The sequence below is a fragment of the Rhinolophus sinicus genome, linkage group LG03, assembly GCF_036562045.2.
Source record: "Rhinolophus sinicus isolate RSC01 linkage group LG03, ASM3656204v1, whole genome shotgun sequence".
Taxonomy (NCBI): domain Eukaryota; kingdom Metazoa; phylum Chordata; class Mammalia; order Chiroptera; family Rhinolophidae; genus Rhinolophus; species Rhinolophus sinicus.
Window position 1 is genome coordinate 152,165,341 of NC_133753.1, and position 25,315 is coordinate 152,190,655.

The following is a 25,315-nucleotide window of genomic DNA, read 5'->3' on the forward strand; positions in this document are numbered from 1 at the left end:
TTCTCTTAACAAGATGCCAGTCTTTTATGTAACAGATAGATGTTCAATCAATAGAAAGATGTATTTTATTCAAAACAATGTACCAAATTTACATGATTTCAAAACTAAGTTGATTGTAGTAGATTGCTATGGGCTTCTTTCCCCTCCTAGTTTTGGCTCATTTGTACATTTTGTCCCCATGGTCACAATATCCAGTAAAAAGAGGTTCTGCAGCTATTCCGCGTCTGTAGAACAGTTAAAGTATGAAAAAAAGATGTTTTAGATTAATATAACTTATCTCCATTTTAAAAGAACTTAGTAGCTTAAATAATTCACTAAACGATAATTATTGAAAAAAGATTGTTAAAGTGATTCAAGATGAAGAGGTTCAAATTACACCAAAATTTAACATCTATTATAAAACAGTTGTAAGTCTAAATCTTCTCCTTATGGGTATTCGCTTACCTACAAAAAAAATAGTTCCCAATTTCTCCTAATTAAATCACTACTTCTCAGCTGACGTAAATTTCTGTGTATGGCAAACAAAACAAACAAACGAAAAACCCAAGAAGCTACCTAACAGTACATAAGGTTAAAAATCATCCTGGACTTAATAGTATCCTAACTTGAAAAATATTTGTCTTACCGGACCATTCTACAGCGATGAATTGTTAGTCTCTTGTAGGCATCGTCTATATTTTTGATGTCTTTCTGACTCCAGAGTCTCTCACCAACAGCACTTGCTCGAGGCCTAAAATTTAAACCACATGTCCCCCAAAGCAGTTTAAACTCATGTTTTCTGAAATAACTATCTTATTCATATGCTTTGGGAAATTCCTCATGCTTTCCTCCTTGGATAGAGAAGGAAAACTAAGGCACCTTAATTCATTGTCATCACTTAAATTCCATACCATAGTCTTGGAGTGAGGTTAGTTGCATCCACATATTCTCCCCATAGACAAGCTTCTCCACCAATGACAAGTTGTTTCTGTTCCTGAGAACCTACATTAAAATCATTGAGTTGATGCAAGTTAAGTAGGCTTGTATACATACAGAGGCAATACTGATTTCTTCTTTATCGTAGGGCAACATTTCTCTCCTATAGGGAGCAGGACCTTGGGAGATGTGCATGGTAGTGCCACAAAAAAAGGTGGCAGCTTCCCCCCCGAGCCTGTGGTTCAGCCAGTATTACACTTGATCTTAGCCAAAAGGCCGAGAAGCGATCAGCCAGTATTAAACATACCATTTTATACTGGTTTTATGCAAACTGATTTGGACACCAGAAAGGTATTTGCCCTGATTGCCTAGGAATAGTGTGCTGGGGAATACAAGTTGGAATACTAATCACCACCACTCCTACTTTTAATATCTATCACTTGATATCATAGTAATTATGACTTTGATTCTCAGAAAACGCTTTCTAGAGGAAGTTATTTCAATTCACTTTTGAAACTTTTTTTTAAACAGCAAATTTTTTTTTTCTCAAAAGAAATTTTGTATTCAAGTCTGGTGTACAAAATTGAACAGAGTTGAACTGTTCTTAACAAAGGGGGTCAGTCTGAGAACCTTTGCCCCACCACTGAATTCCTTCTCACTACCTGCCTCCCCCCAGAATGTCTACTCCTCAGAGCCCTAAGACCAGCAGCCTGAAATCCACTGACCTACATTACAGCCTTGCTTAGGTGTCTTACGTTGGAGAGGCAGTTCAGAAGGGGAGATGCAAGGTTAACGCAGGCAGACTTCCTTAAAAGGTAGAATAACAAGACTCATCTGCGAAAATGGAGATAAAATCTAAGGGAATCTACTTTTGAAGTTCTTTTATTTAGGTAAGGATTGGTTTCTTTCACAGACTTTAAAATGATACTGAGGCCTTTAAGTAAATACAAAATCAAAGATGAAACATAAAGGGGAGAATAGTTTGTAGGTAACGTTTAGGTAAGGATTTCTGGTGAGAGGGTAGAGAAGGAAACCAAGAGAATGATGTTTGCTTCACTTACCACCAAAATCAAGAGGTTCCACGGTGTAGTACTTTATCCAGTCTTGTCCATAACTGATCCAGTCTAAGTACCAAGGAGCAGAAAGGATCACCGGGAAGCCAGCTGCTGTGACTACATTTTGCTCGTGAGCATACAATTCCTGTTTCCAGACTTGAACTATAGTGCCTTGCTGAAGCTATTAAAGTTAAAAATTGAAATATATAATATTAGGTCTAGCAAATAGAGTAGATGAAATGAAAAGTCCAAGACGTGTAACTAGAAAAAGAACTCTTAAGATCCTTGAAAAAAAATATGTCTTTCCCCTTCCCCCTCAGAGTTAGTGCCAAATGCTTCCTCAGAGGAACTTAAAATTAGAAGTTTCATCAACCTTCAGGTTGGATATTTCACTTTTGCCTGTTTATGACACCATAAAGGTGTAATGAACTAAGGTTTTCGTCCCACTTCTACCACAGTACTGTTTTACTTTGAAACTGTGAGGATGTCACCAACCAGTCTGGAAACGTAATACTAGGAGCTGGACTTGCAAATTCTCAGTGGCCCCAAAGGAAAATAAAGAATTCTGATTATGTTAGAGAAGTGCCATTTAAAATAAAAAAGTATACTATATGTTGATAGTTTTATTTAAAACAAAACTACCTTAATAGCGATAAAGACTCATTTGTTCTTATCTGTTCTGCCCTTTCCTGAAAAAAGGAACTTACTTTAAAGTACCTCCATTTCTAATTAATAATGAGATGGTGGGAAATGAGGGTAGAGGGGAGGGAGGAGAAGGAAGCACTAAAGAGTGAAGTAAATGGAAGAAAAGAAACAAATACTATCAACACTAGTCTCAGTCTACAGCTATCGTTTTTCCCCGAAAGTAAGACTGGGTCTTATATTAATTTTTGCTCCAAAAGACGCATTAGGGCATATTTTCAGGGGATGTCTTATTTTTTCATGTACAACAATCTACATTTTTTCAAATACAGTCATGTTATCTTCTTCTGGAACATCATTGTAACATACTAAATGCGTCCGTCTGGCTGACGATCTTAACTGGGGCTTATTTTGGGGGTAGGTCTTATTTTCAGGGAAACACATTATTGCCTAACAGAAGTTTAAATGGAAAGGTAAGCTAATTTCCCCACATTGTCAGGGAATGCTTCATTAAGGTTCCTTCTATCCAGGATGTTAGCATATTAAGCCTCATATATTATCAGAAACAAATGCAGTCTTCATACTTCTCACCTTCACTTTATCATCAAAGACCTCTTGCCAGACTATGGATTTCTTCTTTATGGTTGAAATAATATCCAAAAGCCTACAATTGAAAAAAAATGACAAGTTATTTCAGATCACAAGCTTAACAGTGTTTAAAGCATGCACATTTTCTACCAAGGACTGCAACGTTGAGAGGTACCTTTCAATACAGTACAGCTTTACAGCAGAACCAGCTAAAGTTGGTTCCCTCTTTCTAGGACATGGCTCAGAACGGGGTTTAATAGTCCTCTGCTGCATAAATAAGCTAAGCATGCTCCAAAGCTAGGAAGACGAGGCAGTGCATAGGGGCATGTCCAAGTGGCAATCTGTTAATTTCCTGAGTAACTGAGAAGAAAAGAAACTATAATGTAGCTGTAATGTCACCTAAATAACATTCAGCAGTTGCTGACAGTCCGTCTACAAATATGTCCTGACATTTAAACAATGCCAGGTGCTCTGCAGGACTAAAAAAAAATAGAATGTATCACAAAAAGCTAAATAGCAAAGGCTAGAATCTGGGCTTGCTCACTGCAGGAGTTGGCAAACTACAGCCTGTTTTTGGATAGCACATAAGCTGAGAATGGGTATTTTTTTTTTTACATTTGAGAAGCATTATTAAAAAATAAAAATACACAACCAGATGTGGCCCACAAAGCCTAAAATACTATCTGTCCCTTTACAGAAAAAGTTTGCTGATTGCTAGTATGGAGCAGCACTGTCCATAGAACTTTCTGCATTGATGGAAATGGTCTATATCTGCACTTTCCAGTATGGGAGCCACTAACCTCATTTGGCTATTGAACACTTGAAATGTGGCTAGCGGGACTGAGGGACTGGATTTCTAATTTGCTTCCATTTTAATTAAAATACAAACAGGCACATGTGACTGTGCCTCCCGTCCTGGACAGCACAGGTATAAAGTAAAAGAAATGCTTTTGCAGTTGGCAGAAGGGAACGGGGCTGGATGGCGGTGAGGACTTCACAGGGTAGCCAGGGCTCTGAGCTGTGTTCTTAGAGCGTGTGACAGCTGTCCTGTGTTTCCACAGTTACTGCAAATCAGTTGTTACTGATTCGAAGAAAGCAGTGGGTATTGCTTCCTTCTTTGTGATTTTTCATCCATACTTGTACAGCAACATATACAACATTTACACTTTGGCAAAAGGTGGAGAGAAAATGAATAAAATAGTACTAATAATAGCTAAAACATTTACAAAAGGCATTGATGAAATAAAAACACGAGTAGGCTTTCAAGTAACTTACTTTTGAATATAGAAAGATTCTAGTTTTTTAAAATCTCCTCCGAAGCCTTTCTGCTTCATGAAGTACTGGATATCTGGGTTGGATTCCCTTTAAAAAAAAACAGTGATTAAAACTTCATTAAAAGTTTGATTTGCCCAATCTATTTAAAGCAGCATTTCTCTATAACATCATTTGTGCCAATTTAAAACAAAATTTGTAGAGTAAAAATAAGCCTAAGAACTTCATTATGAGTTATCTTAGTTTTCCATTGCAAATAATTTTTTCCAGAAGCTGATTTCTTGTAAAAATGGATTTCCCTACCTCCTGCCTCTCTCCTTCATCTAGGGTATTTGCAAATAGGATTTTTATTTGAAAAATCTCCCCCCACTTAATCATTGCCCTCTTTCACTAAAGCTGTTCTCGTTCACTATAGTCTTTGTTTTTTTTTAATCTCTATTTTCTTCTGCATCTTAATTCTCCTTCCTAAAAGCTTTTACTTTCTCATGCCACCCAAATTATACATTCTACAAAACTCCACTTCTCAGGAGTTGTGTTGCCACGTTAGAACTGTGCTGAGATATCACCCCAAATCTTCCCTTTTCATTTGGAGACCTCTAAACCTACTTCAAATTCAATGGTTGAAAAAAAAAAGGAAGGGTTTTAAAGAACTGTTCATACCAACAGTAAAATTCCACTTCATCGCCTCCTAAATGAATGAACTGATCTGGAAATACCATACTAATTTCTTTGAAAAATTTAGACAGGAAGCTGTAAGTTGTATTCAGAATAGGGTTTATAGGTCCAAAAGTCCCAGGTGGTTGTTTATTGTAACATGGGGTCAGGAGGTCTTTCTGACCTGGAAGAAAGCATCAAAATACTTCTTTAGAAAAGAATCTTCATCACAGAGACATGGCTTTGCATGTGATTGTATTATATTTTTTTTTTGTTGAAGCTGTAAAAGATTTTATACAGAAAAAGACAAAGCATGTTTATTAAGAGTTACTACGGTAATTGCTTCCATATAAGATGAAAAAGAATTGTTTCCTGAATCCTGTCCCTGTATCTCTTTACTTCTCTATCAGCCTGACATTTTATCTACTTCAAATATTACCTTGAATATTCATGATTCCCAAATCTTCAGTTCGCCCCAACCTTTTTTTCTTAAGCTTCAATCTATATTTCAAATTCCCCACTGAACACAATTGGATATCCTAGCTGCACTTCAAATGCAATCCAACAAAACCCAAATTCTAAGCGCCTTCCGTAGCTTCTCCTGAGTTTTGTATTGCGGTAAGGGTGCCACCGTTCTCCTAATCTGTAACTCCTTCCTCCTCCTGAAGTCAATTAAGTGGCCAAATTCTAGGGATTGTATTTCCAAAGTAATTCCCTTAGTTCTGTACATTATTTCCCATTTCTGCTATCACCGTTTTGGTCAAGGACTTCAGTGTCTTTCCCCTTCCAACCTGTCCCTTTCCTGTAGGTTTTCCTGACGTGCGGCTCCATCACATCACTCCTCTGCTCCATTACTCACGCGGCTTCTGGTGTGTCCTGACGAAGCCCACGCTCCTCACCCCGTGTCCTCTACATTGTACTTTGTCAGACTTACTTTTCACTATGCTCCATGTCTACCCTAATGTTTACTGGACAAGAGTAAATGCTAGGTGCTGTGCCGTGTGCTTTACATCCACATTTAATCCTCCAAAAAGTTGCATGATAGCTACTGCTAACATCCCCATTTGAGACATGGGGAGACTGAGGATGAGATGACCTGTAACTTGCCCAAGGTCATTCAGTTTATAAGTGGCAGAAGCAGGATGCAAACCCAGGCAGTTCTGGCTCCAGAGCCGGTTCTTACCCACCCTACAATACCTCCTATTCGCTGCACTGTACTCCAACTAAATGCCTTCTCCTCGTGTTATTTTCTCCACCAGAAACAGGAATATATTCTTTCATCTCTCAAAAGCATTTTAAGTGTTACCTCATCCATGAAACCATTTCTTGAATTCACTTATGTTCTACTTGTCGTAGTCATTTTTCGCTTCCCTCTATCCCTTGTTTTTATACTTCAGGCAGTGCCTAGACACAGTGACTTTTTCACAATAAACACATAATGGTCACTGAATTATATCTGTCAATAGTGCTACCTCTTAGGTAAATCAAAATTAAGAACAAAATGAGCAAACACCAAATTATAAAATGAGAGATGCCAGACCTCAAATGTTCACTTTTTGAAACTCATAAAACACTCACCTTTCCCCCAAGACTGTGTATGTCCAGGGGTATCAAATTCTGGTATGACTCGAATCCCTCGTAATCGGGCATATTCAATCACCATACGGACATCATTTGGTGTATAAACGTGAAACAAAGAGTAGCTTCCCTGTAAATGCCACATTGATTAAAATGTACAAAATGGATTTGGTCCTGAAAATTGTTAACAGCTCTTTTGCACTTTGATATCTCATAGCTGATTTTTCCAGTATCACAGTGTATTCAATAGTCCCATGTGATGTTGGGTGACTTGTTCAACTGATATGTTTACTGTATCTTATCAATAAGCTCTCAGCACACTTTGGGTTTACTCCAGATTTCCTGATAGGACTATCTATCTCTACCATCCACTCTTGTTTCAGATCTTCTACCATCATGCTGTTTCAACCTCAGATAACCACACAACAAAACAGAAAATGTTTGACTCTGAAGTGAAACCTTGCCCTTGTCAGTTTTAGAATAAAAATTCACACATTATTACAAAGCATAGCTTTTGTCTTTTAAAGTCACTTTAATGACTATCAGCTTTAAACATTCCCTCTGATAAGTGACCAGATTTTTTTTAAGGTCACCCTCAGTCCCTTTATAGGTCACTTGAAAAATTACAACTCATTATTGGCTGTAACTAAAGATAAATGTCCATTGAAGGTATTACTGTAGCGTATTTCTCAAGGTATAAATATAGTACATAAATATATATTACATAAATATAAATGTTCAACTGATAAAAGTAGTCTTGTCTCACCACCCCAAATCAAATTTGTATCTAATCAAGATTAGGTCTAACTACCAGTTTATAATAAATACAGGGGACAAAAGAACACTTTAATTGATACTACAGGAATGCAGTTAGCAAAACCCAGACTATGGGAAACTGTGTTTCTTAGTTTCTTCAACAAAAATAACAAATTATAAGGAAAAAAAAGAGATGGGCAGGGGTAGGCACCAATACATCAAAAGAGAATTAACAAACATGAACTGACCACAACATCTGTATGAACTTGTACCCCAGTGCTTTTTTTTTTTTCAAAGTAAAGGCCTTGGGGAAGTATGCATAATAATTGGCTATCTGGATTTTTAATTTTTCAGCTGTAATGTTTTGTGCTTTTTTTTCCTTAAACAGGCCTTTTTACAAATGAGATACGGTGTTTGGGATTTTACAAATGAGATATGATGTCTGGGATTTGCCTCAAAATAATGGTGGGAGAAATATAGGTGAGAGAAGATTGGCCATGTATTGACTATTGAGGCTAGGTGACGAGGACATGGGGATTCATTAAATTATTCTACTTCTGTTTATGTTTGAAATTTTCCATAATAAAAAGTAAAGCGAACAAAAACAGGAGTGCTGCTCACATTTCAGCCTGTACTACATCATCACATTGGAGAAAGCTTTGCAGTTGTGGCCAGAGGATGAAATTTTGAGTTCTGGCTCTCCCCTTCTTAACTGCAGCTTTAGACAAGGCATACAGCTTCTCTGGGTGTCAGTTAGTGTCTTTGCGTTTTAGGGGGATTAAAGTAGATGATATTGAGGCTCACTCCCAGGTCCACTGTTCTATAATATTGATTAGAACACGCCGAGACTACCATTATTTTCTAAGAAGGAGCTCTCATTTCTAAAATTCCCTACTTCATGTAGTTTTTCAGAGAGAAAAAGCAATAGTTATTTATGGAACTCAAAATAATTGTTTAAAACAAATATACAGTTGGGCTGCCTGATAAATATAATTACTTAACCGTATGTGAATCTTGAATGCTTCAAGTCTCCTACATTTATTAAAATTTTAAAATTTTATTTAAATAGCCCCTACAGATTGTTTACATTTATAATAACAATTGTAAAAACAGAACAGTTTTATGGATCTAAAATGCTTTGCCACAGACTATTAAAAAACACTTAAAGCCACAGATATCTAACTTTTACACTTTAGTTCTATCCATAAGAAACATTTAAGCTATAAACTTCTTATGAAACTACCAAAAATTGTTGTAGACAGACTACAATAACATGAATTACTTACTTTATTGCTTAACTCCGGAAAAGTGATGCTTTGAAAAGGGAAAGACTGGTCATCAACTATGTGCCAGTGGAGAACATTAAACTTATTAAAAGCCATGGCGTCCTGCAAGCAAACATGTTAACAAATAATTTACCACAGATAAAATACACAATCCAATTTACATTTCTACATTCAGGACTGTTACGTATGTGTCTGCTTCCTTTTAAAGTTTCTTTTTCAACAAAGAATGTGGAAGTATGAATTCTTGCACACTTTATATGGCATGTCACTTTTCAAAAAGCCTATGCAGAATTTGTATTTATTCTAAACAGTGAGCTATAACTTAGCTCTATGAGAAGGGAGCAAGCTTATAAATTCCCAGTAAGTATTTAGGGGTGGCCAAGAATAGAAAATAGTTCCTGGCTGCTACTACTACTGTATTTGGGAATGGAGCAGAGGAAAAAGGCATTCATTTAAGTACCAGGGTTTATCATTCCCACAATTCTGAGTTCTCAGTGCTAACTCTTCCTTAGAAATGAAAAAAATATAATTCCATTCAAAATTCTCAGAATTTTGGGGGGAAATTGGCATGTTGATTTTATGTATAGTCTGGACGAATTAACAATATAATACTTACATAAAACATAAGCAGACTATTTTAAAAGGTAAAAAAAATAATAAGGGGGTAGATTTGCCCTATCAGATAATCAAAACTTAAAGCCTCCCTTCTCCTTTGTCAGGGCTGAAGGGATTTACTGATGCATTTGGGAAATAGTTTACATATAAAGGAATTGTGCAAAGAAGTAAATATATTGAGGATAATGGCAAGGTTCGCATTGTCAGAGAAGGGAGTTCCTCATGATTTTTAATAAAGACCAGGGATAGCAAACTTTTTACGTAAAGGGCCAGATAGTAAATATTTTGGTTTTGTGTGCCATAAGGTTTCTATTATAACTGATCTTGCAGTTGAAGAGCGAGTCAGTATGTAAAAAAATAGATGTGCCTATACTCCAGTAAAGTTTCATTTGCAAAAAAAAAAAAAAAAATAGGTGACAAACTGGATTTGGTCCTTGGGCTGTAGTTTGCCAACCTCTGATATAGATAGATACAGAAATAGGTAAAGATGTATGTGTATGTATTCACTTGAATGTATGTACATACACACACACACACACACACACACACAATTTTTATACATCTGTCTGCTTAGAGGGCCTACTAGAAGCAATGAGTACACCTACAGCCCTGATTTTGGTTTCAAAATATCGTTTACTGCTAAGTGTTCCTTGGAGAAAAGTCTGATTCCAGGACTTGGAAAGAGAAGAGATAAGCCTGGAATATCATGTGCTAAAAGGTAAGAAAGTACTCAAAGATGGAAGGAGACATGCCAAACGTAGATAAGAACCAGCTAGAAGAGCTCCCACTGGCCAACACTAGGACACGTAAATAGGGATAGTAATGGATTACAACCCCCTCAAAAAATAGTAATCCTTGAGTACAAACTAATTGAAATAATGAATTCTTAAAGAGGAGCTCTATCTTAGAGTAAAATGCCAACTAATAAATATACAAGGAATAGTGGAATTTAGAAAATCACCACCTGGCAGCCATTTTAGTAATAACTGATTAGGGCAAGAAGAATATGTGGATGTTAAAACTAGTGGGTAAATGCTGGATGAGGAACAGGAATTTTACATACTCTCAAAATAATGCCTCACAAGATACTTAATTACCTATTAATAAGTACAAAATATTTTTAATTAACTTTACAATAGAGAAAACTGGCAGATGACATCTTAGCCAAATATAAGCTAACATTACGAATGACAGAATAACCACGGCATCGTGACACTAGACATGCACGGAGAAGAACAGCATCACAGCTGCCTTAGTCCTGCTAAAAATGCACAGCCTGAATCTAACCATGTGAAAAACATACAAGCTGAAGTGTATTCTACAAAGTAACTGCCTTGTACTCCTCAAAAATGTCATGATCTAGAACAACAAGAAAAGAGAAATCGTTCCAAATTGAAGATGACTAAAGAGACATGATAAATAAATATGACAACTGATCCTGCATTGGATGCTGAACCTATAAAGGACATCATTGGAACAACTGATGAAATTTGAACAGGGTCTGTGGATTTTGGATGGTAGTATTATGTCAATTTCCTGACTATTGATGGTTGTACTACAGTTACTAAGATAAGTGGTTTTTTTCTCTCAGGAAATTCAAACAAATGTTAATCAGTATTGGGCACCTTATGTGCAACTTGCATATGGTTTACGAAAAATATGTTTAAATAGAGAGGAAGAATAAGGCAAATATGATACAATTTTTAAATTGAGATGTCTGGGTAAACAGTATATGGGAGTCCTTTGCACTCTTCTAACAACTTTTTGGTAAGTTTGAAATTACTTCAAAATAAAAAGGAAGAAAACGCCTAACGATGTAGAAATTAAAACTATCTATACTGGCCCAAGAAGATAAACTGATAAATAGGCTGAAAGTTCAGAAACTGACTTGTGTATTTATGGAATTTACTATTTGCTCTTCATGATATTGAAAGCAGTAGGGAAATTATAGATTGCTCAGAAATGATGTGACTATAGGCTAACCAGTCAGAAAAAAAAATCACCTATAATACACTAAAGTAAATTCTAACCAAATCAAGAATTTAATAGGAAAAAATATATTACAAGAAAATTTGAGAAATTATTTTTATATTGATACCCTTCTTTTTGAGGCCTTTCTTAGCACACCTCCCAAAGTCAAAAACAAGAAAAGGCAAGATTGAAAGATAATAGTCATAAATAAAAAGTTCTACCGGCAAAAGATACTACACATAAACATAGTTTAAAACACAAATTTAGAAAACTTCACAACAGTATACGATGGGTAAGTATGTAATAGATACAAGCAAATATAAAAGTATCACTGAGATATCTACAAACAAATGTAACATTAAAGAGCTCTTAAATCAACAAGGAAGGAATTAATGTTCTAGAAGACAAAATGGGCACTGAAAATAAACTTGCAGTTTGCAATACCAAAAATACAAACAGCTAATAGGTAAAAGAGGCTTTTACATTCACTAAAAATCAGAGAAGTGCAAATTAAAATCAGGAGCTAGGCTTTATCACCCGATTAGCAGAAAATGTGGCACGAGGTGCCCTTTGTCAGCCAAGCACTGAGGGGTGTGACTTCCCCAGAGGCAGTCGGACAGTTGGCACTAAAAGTGAAAATGGATCAAAAGATAGAATGTGTGCATCTTTAAGCCCGGAGATTCACTTCTAAGAATTACCTCAGGAAATAATCCTGACAAGTGTTCAAATGTAAGAATGCTTACTCTGTAGTGCTGTTTGTGATACTAATAAATTAACCTAGCTGTCCATCAGCAGGAGACTGGTTAAATACCTATCATGGTATCTAAAATGGAATATTCAACTGTTTAAAAGAGATGATATAAACCTTATATATTCTTTCATAGAAAGATGTTCATAATAGCATTTTTAAAGAGCAAAAATGCAATGAAAGAGCCACACTATATTTTAATATATTCATTTTTGTAAGTATAAAATGAGATAAGTGGGACAGAAAAATTTATGTTGATCTTTGGTAGATGAAATTATGAGATTACTATCTATTAATATCTATATTATAATATAGATAAAATTATAAAATTAATTTTATTAATATCTACATATTAATTTTTTACACTTTTTTCCATAAAAGTAATATCTTTTAGAGAAAAACATTCAGAGAATTAATGTAAATGTAAAAATTTTTTTTTTATAACATGGTGTGTTTGTAAGTGATCAAGTGAAGGTGCAGAAAAAGATGGGAGGAAAGCCTCCCCACCCTCCTCACCACTACAAACTGGCAGTGATGGTGGGGGCGAACCAATAAAAAGTCCAGAGGAGAAAATAGTTATTGTCAACATCGCCCCCAGCTCTTACCCCCGCTCCTCACACTCTACCCCTCCCAGGTTCCATATTCCTTCAGAATAGTTCCCTGGATATAAAGCAGACTTTCTATGCTACTATAAAGCAGGTGGAGGTCACAAAATTAAAGGACACTAACTAGAGGTACAGTGACCACATATTCCTAACCAAAAGTCTAGACCCATGATTTGACAATGGGAGTACACATAGAGGGACAATGGCACTATTAAAACTGTGTCTTTCTCTTAATTCTGGCTAAACTTGTTGAGCACCTCCCCTCCTTGAAAACAAGATTCCCTAGGGGAGCCTCGGTGTCTCACTCAGCTGGGGAAAATAAACGTCACAAGGAGGGAGGAAAGAAAGCCCAGTGCTTATACTTAGTACATGAAAAAATTCCCCCATTCCAACCTGCATAATAGCATAACTAGCCAATGTAAAATAACATAGAAGGATACATCTTCAGAATAGACAATGGATTATAATAAAATAATTACCTACCAGAGTTTTAAGAATACTTTTAACTGGCAGATAGTGTCTGGCTGTATCAATTAAAATTCCTCTATGAGGAAACCTTGGAGAATCACTGATGGTGGATTCGTTGATGGTGAACTATAAGACAAAATAGACTTTGATTTATTTTTAGAAGTTTCTCTTGACTTGAGCTCACTGAAGACTATACCTATCTGTGTAAGTACTGTATAAAAGATTAATTTAGAACAAAAAAAAGTGAAATTTACATTTACCAGCTAAGATAAATATTTGGAGAGAAGAAAGCTTCAAGAAGCAATAAATAGCTAAAAAGCTTACTCTTTTTTTGTAGTAATATGTCTATCCAAAAATGTCAGTAACATATGAAAATCATACTTACAGCCCCATAAGGATCTTGATAAATTAATTGGCTAAAGGTCTCTAAACCTAGGGAAAGAAAAACTATGATTTATTGCATAATTTATAAAATAACAAATTGAGACAATAAAAATTGTATTATCCAAACAGAACCATAACCAGTAAGACAAAATAGTGTTACACCTTTATTCTCTGACGTATTTTTTAAAATCAAAGTTCAGTTTCCAAAAAATCCCTGTTGCTATTAATAAAAATGCTTTACGTACCCATACCCTGGGTTTGTTTGAATGATAAACACAAAAAATAGTGTTTTAATAAAACAAAATACCAGTTCTAATAAATTGATAGCATTATGAGAAAGAATTTTTATGATAAAATATAATAAGCACTTTAGAAAGTATCTAAACTTAAAGAGGAGAAAAAGGCTCAAAAAACCACCATGAAACTATAAAGGCCCCAACTTACAGTTTTACTCAGAGCTATGAAGACTATCTCCTGATGCTATCATAGAAATTAAGAAAATAATCCCATTTACAGTTGTATCAAAAAGAATAAAATACCTAGGAATAAATTTAACCAAGGAGGTGAAAGACCTCTACACTGAAAACTATAAGTTACCGATGAAGAAAATACAAATAAATGGAAAGATATTCCATGCTCATGGATTGGAAGAATTGATATTGTTAAAATGTCTATACTACCCAAAGCCACCTACAGATTCAGTACAATCTCTACCAAAATTTTAATGGCATTTTTCATAGAAATAGAACAAACAATCATAAAATTTGTATGGAACCAAAGCAATCTTGAGAAAGAAGAACAAAGCTGCCGGCATCACACTTTCTGATTTTACATCATATTACAAAACTATAGTCATCAAAACAGTATGGTGTCAGCATAGAAAGAGATGCACATGTCAACGGCACAGGAATAGAGGGCTCAGAAATAAACCCAAACACGTCTGGTCAATAATTGACAATAAAGGAGCAAAGAAGATCCAATGAGGAAAGGACACTGTCTTCGGTAAGCGTTGGGAAAACTGGACAGCCACATGCGGAACAATGACACGACCACTACTATCTAACACTACACACAGTTACTCAAATGGATTAAAGACTTGAACTAAGACCTGCAACCATAAAACTCCTAGAAGAAAACACAGGCGCAAAGCTCCTTAATATTGGTCTTGGCGATGATACTTTTGGATTTGAAACCAAAAGCAAAGGCAACAAAAGCAAAAAGAAACAAATGGCCCACATCAACTAAAAAGCTTCTGCACAGAAAGGGACACTGTAAAGGATGACACAGGAAATAGGAAAGAAAAAAAGTTCATCATTGTTGCTGTGCCTCCCCTGCTCAAGTACAGGCCCATATGGGGATGAATTACTAGAATTTTCTGTTAAGTGGCAATACACTCAGTTATCATTTAAAGCATGTTATTTTCAATCAATGTCTGATGGTACACAGAAAATGAGGACTTCTTGGACTAGAATCTAGTCACTGAATGCTCTCAAAAGTTCTTTATTTTGAAGTGGATCCGGGCAAACATCAGTAAAGCTCTGTTTTCCCTAACAGGCCCCAGACGAGACAGGCAGGTCAGAGTGATAAAACCTTACAACCACATGACATTATATATCTATATATATATATTTAGATGATAATGGTTGCAGTTACATTTGTAGTAAATATCTAGTGATATTTTTATGTTCTATTTTGAAATAAGATAATCATGGCATTTTTATTATGACTATAAAACATATAGCATAACAATGATTATTTCAGATAATGCACAACCTGAGTCAAACCCGAAGCGACCTTTATTTTTAATTACTGTAACTTGGTTTGGGTAGCTCACATTAAAGAAAATCAATTACTCTTTTTTTGAAACCCTATTATTTGGAAGTCAGTACAACAATATATCCCCTTAGAAGAGGTAGAAGAAGCTTCTGAACAGCAAAAGAGAATGTCCCAATGCCCACACTTGGAAGCTCAGACTCTGAAATTCCCAGGGTAAGCTTTTAAGGCTCACTGCCTCCTCTCTAGAATGTTCCAACCACTCTCTATCTTTCCACACTGTTCCTGTAAACTTGGTTATATTTCTAAATCCATAGGAATTTAAAAGGGGTCAAGGGGACTCTCCCTTTCTCTGCCATCGTGGTGTGTGCAGTCAACTCCATTCCCTTACCGTGTCTTCTCACAAGACCCTCGGGATCAAGCAATTCCTGGCCAAGAAAGAAAAGCAGAATTGCTCCATTCCCAGTGGATTCAGATGAAAATTGGTAATAAAATCTGGTATGACTCCAAGAGGAGACACTGGAGAAGAACCAAGCTGAGTCTATGAGGACTCACATGAGATGGCACAGGTATTTTGCAGTGTCAAGGTCACTAGCATCTTACCGTATCAAGCTGAAAACACCACCACTATATGAACAGTTGGACATGTTTATAGGGAAAATGACTATTTGTATGCTACTGCACTAGTAGGTTGGTTCAGTCATAAATATGTGAGACCTTTTGTTTTAATAAACAACCAAAAATAGAAAGATAGATAGGTAGATAAATAGATCGATAAACAGACAGATAGATGAGCTTGCTACTGAAGGCAGCAAGCAGTGATAGTGAAACAAAAGCCCCTGATCAGAGCAGGTTGGCCCATTCATAACTCTTAGCATCACTGTCCCAGGAGCGTCAACGAATAACAGCACCGAATGTAATTAGCCTCAAGCATTTTTTAAAAAGATCAAATGCTATTTCTGTGCTATAAGTGATACACGTTTAATGGAAATCATTGGAAATACCCAACACACCCTTCTGTAAAATGTCCAAGGAAGCTGAGTTTTGCTGTGCTTGATCTCCCAAAGCAGCAACTGAAAATACGTCTTTACTAGAAAACAATGAAACTACACAGACCTTACCTCGTAAGACTCCCCAAACTCTATTGGCCTTGAGGAAAGACACTGGTCCTTTCACAAGTAAAGTATCTGTATTGAAAAAAACAAGAAGTTTCTGTTTGTTAATCAATCACTCAGTAACACACAATAAATTTTCCCAACATGTAATTGGTATTTCTGGCCCATTCTTTTCTCCTGAGCTCCAGGCCTATTTCTCCAGCTGCCTGCTGTACACCTTCACTGAGATGTCCCATAGGTTCCTTTGACTCCATGTGCCCCAAACCGAACTCTTCCCCCCTTTCCTGCCCCACACACCTCACCTGCCCGTCTGCTGTCACCTCATCTCTCAGTCAGCGCCACCCTCTAGCCAGCTGAGTTGTTCCAGTCAGGAGCTCAGCTGTTATCTCCATGATTGCTCATTTTCCCCTCCAGGAGAGTTCTCTCCAGCTGCTCCTCAGCAGAGTAGGGTCCTAGTTAAGCTGAGATTTTATGTAAAATGTGCAACATTCCTCAGTGCCTGTAATTCTGTGGTGAAGCCTCCGATATCACTCCAATCTTCCACTCGCCTAAGCACAGTTATCTCCACTTGTTCCTTTCTTCTGGGCCGCTCTATTTGCTCTGCACCCCACCTTTCCCCAACAGCATCCTAAATCTGCCTTAAGACTCACTTCCTAACTTACTTAAGCTTAGTTCAGGTTTGTCCCATTCAGTAAAGGGTTCACACCCATCTGGAGGCTCCCGTTGGCTGCTACTGGACAAAGAGGGGCTAAATCTTTCAATCCTTGAAATCATACGCTGCCTAAGGTGGCCCCAGTAGTCATTTTAGTCTTTTACAGTTGGGGGTGGAGTCAACCACAGATAAAGCACCCGATGGTACAGGAGACTGAAAGCTAAAGGGTGACTGGTGGAGACTTTGCCACAGTAAAGACACTCAGGGATTGCAGGTTAAGGATTTAGTGTCTTATCTGGGCTTCGTTATCACCCTCCACCACCACTGTGCGACTGTCACACAGTAGTTGGCTGCAGTAGGGAAAAGGAGTTCTATTGACAGCCAATAATCCGGTGACCCTCTCAGGTGACAGTCTTCTGACAAGGTAGCCTTTTCCATCAGGAGACCAAGCGATGAGTTAGCTAAAGTCCAGGCTACGAACGGCATTATTCTTATGACTATAATCTAGTCACGATTCCTCTCCACCTATATCAAAATCTTAGCTACCTAGAGCTGACAGTTCCATTGGTCACTGTTTATAAAACATTTTTTGGCATGTTACAGTTTTGAGATCTCCCAGAAATAGCACAAAGACTCATCTAAAAACATTAATATGTTGCACATACTTGATGCCAGGTCATTTTCCAATAAACTGAGGACCCACTGATATTAAAAATGATTCTGATTCAATTCAATGCAAAAACCAAATATAAAGCAGTTAGAAGACATTTCTAAATATATGAACACATAAGCTACAGAATTTCAATTTTATTTCAAAACCAAGTTATTGTTAAGAATGATTACCTCCCTGAAGTGAAGTGAGAGTGGCACCCTTGACTTTTCAGTTATCCCTTTCTGTGCTTTTGCACCATACTTTTGTTTTAAATAACATCAATATATTCTCCTTTAAAAATAATGAAATGTTATAGATAAAGCTAAAATCCCCTTTGAGATGCCCACTCAACTCCCTCTACTTTCATCAGAGTAACATCAGGCTTTTCCTAGGCATTTTCATACACATGTATAACGCGAAAATACAGTATTGCTTTATGTGTATGTATTGATACATAGATGGTTATCTACTGTGCACATTATTACCTAACTTCCTTTGTCCTACTCAGCAGTTTTTCTTGGTAAGCTCTCCATGTCTGTTGTTTATAACTCTGCTGCTTTATTCTTAATGCTACATAATATTCTTTAGTGTGGACTGACAAGATATATTTACCCATTCTATTGAGGAACATTTAATTTTGCTTACAGTTCTGCACTGTTACAAGCAAACTGCATGAACATCCTTGATACATATAATTATTTCTCTACAGCAGAAACTAGTCCTTATTTCGCTACAGTAGAAACAGGACTTCTGCTCCTGAGGGTATACAATTTTTATTAGTAGATAATGCTGTAACACTTGTCACGTGTGTGTTAACTTCCATCATCATGATCATAAACTCGTTTAAAACTTAAAACTAGTTTATCCTTCAACCAGAAAGTTTCATAATCAGCTTGTCTCAAGAATCTCCCTTTCAGGTTAATATCCAAAATTTATAAAAAACTCACTCAACTCAACTCCAAAAAAACAACCCAATTGAAAAATGGGCAGAGGACATGAAGAGACATTTTTCTGAGGACATACAGATGGCAAACAGACATATGAAAAAATGTTCAACCTCACTAATCATTAGAGAAATGCAAATAAAAACCACAATGAGATACCACCTCACGCTGGTCAGAATGACTATCATCAATAAATCAACAAACAACAAGTGCTGGCGAGGATGTGGAGAAAAGGGATCCCTTGTGCACTGTTGGTGGGATTGCAGGTTGGTGCAGCCGCTATGGAAAACAGTATGGAGGTATCTCGAAAATCTGAAAATGGAACTACCTATGACCCAGCAATTCCATTCCTAGGTATCTATCCAGAGAAATCCAAAACTCTAACTCAAAAAAGTTTATGCACCCCGATGTTTATTGCAGCATTATACACAATAGCCAAGACATGGAAATAACCGGAATGCCCATCGGTAGATGACTGGATTAAGAAACTGTGGTACATTTATACAATGGAGTATTATGCAGCCATAAAGGAGAATGAAATCTTACCATTTGCAACAATATGGATAAACCTAGAGAACATTATGTTAAGTGAAATAAGTCAGACAGAGAAAGACAAATACCATATGATCTCACTTATATGTGGAATCTAAAGAAAAAAGTAAATGAATGAACTAATCAGAAATAGTCTCAGTGACATAGAGGAAAAACTGAGGGTTGCTAGATGGGAGGCGGGGTGGGGATAAGGGGGAAGGTGAGGGGATTAGAAAGCACAATTGGTAACCACAAGATTGACATGGGGATATAAAAGTCAATTTGGGGAATGTAATCAATAATGTAAAGATTTTGTAGGGTATCCGATGGACACTTGTCTCATTAGGGAGACCACCTCAGGGATGATGTAGATGCCTGATCACTGCACTGTACACCTGAAGCTGAAGCTGAACAATAATGAATGCCAACTACAATTTTATATATATATATATATATATATATATATATATATATATATATATTTACAAGAAGTGGAATACAGCATTAGGAATAGAGACAGTGGACATGTAATGGCTGAGTGCGATGTCAGAGGGGTAGTGGATGGGGGGGTTGTCACTGTGTGAGGGATATAAATGATAAATGTCTATTACATTGTTTTGTGCACCTGAAACTAAAAAAATGAAAAAAATAAAATAAATAAAAATAAATAAAAAACTTAACAGTCTTTCTATGAAATTAAAAAGAAAAAGAAAAAAGAATTTCCCTTTCAGAAGAGCGGTTGCAAAGCTGAATGGAAGATAAGCTGTAACTCTCCAGTCCAGATTTTTCTGGAGTGTGTAATACGTCGTTTTATTGCCAACAGTCCGCAAAGGTTCCTTGATAGTTTAATGACCATGTCTGTCTCAATTCAGATTGCAAAACCTAAGTCATGTAGTGTCTGAGTGCTGACTGCCAAATGAAATCACATGGCTAATGTTGGGAAGTTATCCTGTACCTCTTCGAAGAACAGCTATAGGATTGAACAGAAATTAAATTATTTTTCAAAAAGATGTATTATCAAGAAATCTCATCTATATACCAAGAGGATGAAGAGATGTACTTACTGTCTGTGAGGCAGTCTAAGGACAGAGGAGTCACTCTTTTCTCTAAGATACACAATAAATACTCTATTTTTACACCCAGCTCACCAGTCTGCTCTCTCTGCAATAATCGTTTATCACCCATATCCTCACATTGCTCCTCTGATTCCTTGGTATAATTCCACATTATTCCCAGTCTATGGAAAAGTCCTGCCCAATTGTTTATTCCTTCCAAAACAATTTGGGAAAAGCCTTAGAGAATAGTGTTTCAGGCAACAAAAAAAGATCATCTAGCTAAATGTTGCTTCTCTTGTTGATCAAATGAAATAGCTTCCCCCCCCCACTCTCAGAGTTCTGCATTATCTTTGTGTCAAATTAGATTATAAATAGAGATCATGCATATAAACAAAGACTTGTCTTCGAAGTAAAAGTTATTACCTAGGTGTCCAAAAATAAGGAATTATTAGTGAAGTTAGTTATGACACATCCACACAGTGATAGAACATCATTCAGCCATTAAAGATGATGTCTATTTCACTAAATAAAAAAATATTTAGTGAAATACATGTTTATAATGTATTGTTATGTAAAACAAAGCAAAATACAAAACATGTACAGAATTAACCCATTTTCATGTCATTGTTTATCATATGTTTATATAAAATATTTAAACTTACTGCTCTTAAAAAAATCTGAAGTAGCAGTGGTTACCTGAGTGCTGGAGTTATGAGTGATTTATTTCCTCTTCACTTACTATACTTAAATTTTCTACAATGACTGTATTACTTTTTTTTTTTTTTGGACTGTATTACTTTTTATCATCAGGCTTTAATGGCAATTTAAAAAACAGGAATTATAAACTCACTTGCCAAGAACTCACCATAGGTCATGGCATGAGACTGCTTTGGGCACTTCAGTCTGTAACAATTGGCTTTGAATGCGATACATTCACATTACATAGGTACTCACAGGACTCATCTGAAGAGATATTGGGGAAAGTGTCACACTCGGAGTCAAGGACAACTGAGACGAGAAGTTGCTGTAACTCCGTTTCAGTATGAAATTTAGCAGAGCCGTGATGCCACTTGTAGACACCAAAGATGTAGTTATAATATCTGTGTGAGAAATAAATTCAAATGTTTAAACCATTGTAGCCAAGTTTTAAATCCATATGTGATAGTAGACATTGTAGTTGACCCCTCAAATCCATGTTATCCCAGATTAGTCCAACTAGAGGTTCTCACCCCAAACTGCACATTAGAATCACCTAGGGAGCTTTTTGAAAATACTGATGTCTGGACCTTCAGAATCAATCTCTGAGAGGGATCCAGGCATGGGAATTTTAAAAGGCCCCCTCACTCCTGAGTGACTCATCTGAAGTCCCTGATAAGAACCAGTAATCAAACCAATAATGGTAATCCAGTCACTCTTGATTACAAGACAGTTCTGACGAGTGATGGGGTGAGGGGTGGGGGTGGGGGTGGGGTGTAGGAAGTTTCCTCTCCTGAGCCACAAGAAAAAAACTTCTGTGATTCTTGGACCAGTTGTACCCACGTTAAAGATGGCAGAGCAGAGATGGAAGAATACGGATTCCCTAATGATCCTATTGAGCCGGAGTCAACTAGCCCTAAAATCCTGCTTTTGGACTTTCTGATGTGTGAGATTAATAGATTTTCTTACTGCTTAAGGAAGACTGAGTCAGGCTTCCTCTTACCTTCCAACAAATGTATCCTGGCTAATACATAAACCTCCAAAAACATCGCCAGACCACAGAATTCTCACTAAGGCGTTGAAAATTTATCTTCTGCTGGTACCCAAATATCAGAGAAAGAAGATATTAAATAAACATTTCAATATGCTAAAAAGCATCAGATAGGCTTCAAAGCAATTGTTTAATATTGTATAGATTTTGATAAGCCAGAAGGTCGTGTATGCTACTTATGTGTAAGAATAGCTTGTGTTTTTCCAGAGAAGGAGAGGTAGGAAAGTTCTGAGGAATTTGGAAGTGTATGAAAGTTAACCAGGGAGAGACTGGAATGGAGGAAGGTGCTGAGGGCCCTGTTGATACTGTGTTTCCCTGAAAATAAGACCTAGCCAGAGTTCTAATGCGTCTTTTGGAACGAAAATTAAAATAGTAAAATAAGACCGGGTCTTATATAATACTGGGTCTTATATTCATTTTTGATCCAAAAGACACATTAGAGCTGATTGTTCAGCGAGGTCTTATTTTCGGGGAAACATGGTAGGAAAACCTCGACAGAGTCAAAAAGAAATTAAGATCACTGAGTTGTATATTTAAAAATGGTTAAGATGGTAATCTTATGTATTTTACCACATTAAAAAAAACTTTTTTAAAGGGTAATTAAAGCTGCCAGCAGCTTTGAGATTTGAGTTAGGTGTTGTTTGTCCCAAATAAGGAAAATCTTGGCCCTGGTATTAAAATTCTAACAACAGACTCAAAGCGTTCTGAGGCAGTGGCGTCCAGCGTGCAGGTGTACCTCTTTTTATTGTGCTCTTTATTGGACTTCACAGACATTGCAATTTTTACAAATTGAAGGCAAGACTTCACCAGCATAAAGATTACGACTCACTTTGTCATGAGGCTCGCTTTCTGGCTCTGGTCTGGCACTGAACCCGCACTGTCTCTGAGGTGTGCCTGTATTGAGGTTAATTTCGCCTTTCAGGAACTGAGGGAGCGAAGCTATTCATTACAAAAATTAGTGACTAGCACGGGATGGACCTTGTTCTAGAAGCTGAGGAGGCAGCCACACACCAAACAACTCTGCCTGCAAAATGCGTACTGTTTCAAAGCAGAGTTATGAGAGAAGTTGGACTCTTCCGAGACAGGAGCCGCGGGGTTCTGAACGATCTGGGGCCGGGGCTGTGTGTGTTCCCAACTGCCTGGAGCTTTGGAACGTCCCGTCAGCTCTAAGCCTTTCCAGCCCTCCTGAGTTCCTAGAATGCTCACCTAGATGCTTTCAGGTCTTAGCCACAAGGGCTGTTTTACAAGCTGCTTCCTAACAATGCAGGGTGTAATTCATAGCTGCTTCACACACACGCAGGCATGAATTAATTAGGCGAACACCAGGTAATTACCTGCACTGACTTGACATGCCAAGCCTTGTTTTTAAACCATCGCACAGCTGATTCAAGACCTGCTTATCTAACAACCATGGTTAACTTCTGTCATCCATGCTTTCTTGCCATACTCATATGGCTTCAGCATATTACCAAGTCCTTGTTTTACTAGTGCTATGGCACTGAAGGAAAATCCACTTTTACAAAGCAAAGATAGTAAGTGTGTTTGTTTTTAAAAGATTTCCCAGCTGTGATCTTCCTTTAGATGACCTTCAGGTACTTTTTCCTTCTCAATATCCCAGGCAACCAACCACCTTTTCTTCACCCGGACTCTAGCCATTCTGACCTGTTAGCTAGCAGGTTTAATACCAGAAGCTCAGTAGGGTATGCATCTGAAATAAAGGTAACAATAGCCATTTAGTTATACAAAACTGAAGGAGAGAATAAGCCATCTCTGCTGTCAGTATTTCCGGTGGGGCCTCCTGAGCCTGAGCCTAAGCCCCAAAGCCCATCTGGGGCCAGCAGGTGTTATTAAGCTAGTTTTGCATTTTTCCATTATCTGTTTGGTGTCCTGCAGGTACAGTTATGCTACAATGCCCACTGGGAACAGACAAAACGGGGGGGAGGAAAGAGGCAATACAGCCAGGACCAAATCACAATCCTTCAGGGCACTAGTTACTTTCAGGACAGTCCCTCCTACCAGGTCTCAGTGAGGGGACAGCACGTGACAGCTGAAACATCGCCCCATGTGCAATGTGCCTTTTGTGTGGTGTGGTTTGCAAAGCTAGGCTGTGGGCTGCCTCCCCTTTACACAGTTCACCCTGACTGTGCTACTAAAGAACTAAAGCTGGGAGAGCAAGCACGTGACTGTTTGCATAAAAAGCAGAACTGAGGTTCACGGATGGTATCAAAGTAATTAGATGAAAACATCGAACATTTTATATGAAACAGATTTTGGAAGGGAAGGGGCGATTTAGGGAGTGCACCAACCTAAGGACTTTCTGCCATCTGAATTGTTACCAGATTTTTGAGGGTGGTGGTGAGACAGCCTGTAAGTGACAACCAACTCTGGGGAATCCCTGGTCCGCAAGCTTTAGGCACTTAATCTTCCTTCTAGAACTCCCTGCAGAGGAGAAGCTGCCATTTGCCTCCCTCCCTCCGTCCCGTCCGTCCACCCACCGTTCCCCACTCCGAGGTGAACGTGGCCACAGATCCTGAGCCACCTACTCCTTCCACTCAGTATCCCGCACGCAAACCAGGTTCCTGGGCGCCCAAGATGTCCCTTAGGCGGCAGTAGGGGAAGGGGAAGAGCTTGGGTGTCATTCCGTGTTTGGAGCCGGCTCTGCCATCTTCTAGACTTGTGGTTTTGGTCAAGTCACTAACTGGTTCGGAGACTGTTTCCTTGTCTGTGAAACGGGGTAAGAACGCGAGCGTGGCTGGGTGGCTGTGCAGGTTCTAAGAGGCGCTCAGGTGTCCGTCCCCTCGCCCCCCGCGCCTGCACAGCGCGACAGAGGGGCCCGCCGCAGGGTCCCCAGGCTCCCTACCCGCTCCGCCGCCGGGCCAGAGCACTCACCGCCGAAACGCTTCCTGCAGGAGGGAGCAGGAGGGGCCGGCCTTGGAAGAGGGGTCGTGGCTGAAGTAGAAGTTGTCGGGGGAGAGGCGCAGCAGGCGCGGGGACATCTGCACCGAGAGCGGCATGGGCCACAGAGCCGGGCCCCGCGCGGCAGAGACGCGGGAGCCCTGCTCCGCCAGCAGCGCCAGCGCCACCAGCGCCACCAGCAGCCGGGGCAATCTCGGAAGCCCCAGCCCGCGCAGCTCCATGGCCACTCGGCTGCTCCCTGCCTGGGTCCGCCCAGGTCTGCCCGAGCAGCACTGACTTCCCGGCTCAGCCAGAGAAGAGGAAGCGCAGCGGGCGCGAGTCACGAGTCAGCTGACAGCGCGACCTGCCCGGACTCCACCCCCAGGCGGGATGGACCGGGGACCGCCTCCCCCC

At 38.3% G+C, this 25,315-nt stretch overlaps 2 protein-coding genes and 1 pseudogene across 4 annotated transcripts in view; 2 read left to right on the forward strand and 1 right to left on the reverse strand.

Annotated features, from left to right (window-relative positions):
- GFM2 (GTP dependent ribosome recycling factor mitochondrial 2) overlaps nt 1–25,315 on the forward strand; it is a 70,748-nt gene that overhangs the window by 43,273 nt on the left and 2,160 nt on the right. Inside the window, exon 22 of one of the 3 annotated variants that reach the window (XR_012495086.1) lies at nt 7,088–8,666. The exons of the other annotated variants lie outside the window; for them this stretch is intronic. The gene's annotated coding sequence lies outside the window, so the exon portion shown is untranslated. Of the gene's footprint in view, nt 1–7,087; nt 8,667–25,315 lie in introns of those variants that run through there. 3 annotated transcript variants of the gene reach the window in all.
- HEXB (hexosaminidase subunit beta) lies at nt 43–25,244 on the reverse strand. The gene is made up of 14 exons (XM_019728126.2): nt 24,896–25,244; nt 21,214–21,359; nt 16,432–16,497; nt 13,539–13,585; nt 13,169–13,279; nt 8,747–8,848; nt 6,705–6,834; nt 5,133–5,310; nt 4,476–4,562; nt 3,204–3,276; nt 1,977–2,151; nt 891–981; nt 626–730; nt 43–224 (listed from the first exon to the last, which is right to left on the reverse strand). The coding sequence occupies exons 1-14, from the start codon at nt 25,141–25,143 to the stop codon at nt 158–160; spliced, it is 1,626 nt and encodes a 541-aa protein (XP_019583685.2). The 5' UTR covers nt 25,144–25,244; the 3' UTR covers nt 43–157.
- Nucleotides 15,488–17,278, forward strand: LOC141570463 (large ribosomal subunit protein eL39-like; annotated as a pseudogene).

Bases quoted from the DNA above. Each gene is read 5' to 3' on its own strand.
- HEXB (XM_019728126.2), bottom strand. From the start codon at position 25,143: ATGGAGCTGCGCGGGCTGGGGCTTCCGAGATTGCCCCGGCTGCTGGTG. The intron at 5,311-6,704 runs GTGAGTGTTTTA...GCTTTCTTCCAG, and splicing joins TACACAGTCTTGGGGGAAAG to GTCAGAAAGACCTCCTGACC. The intron at 731-890 runs GTATGGAATTTA...TTTAAATTTTAG, and splicing joins AACCTCACTCCAAGACTATG to GCCTCGAGCAAGTGCTGTTG.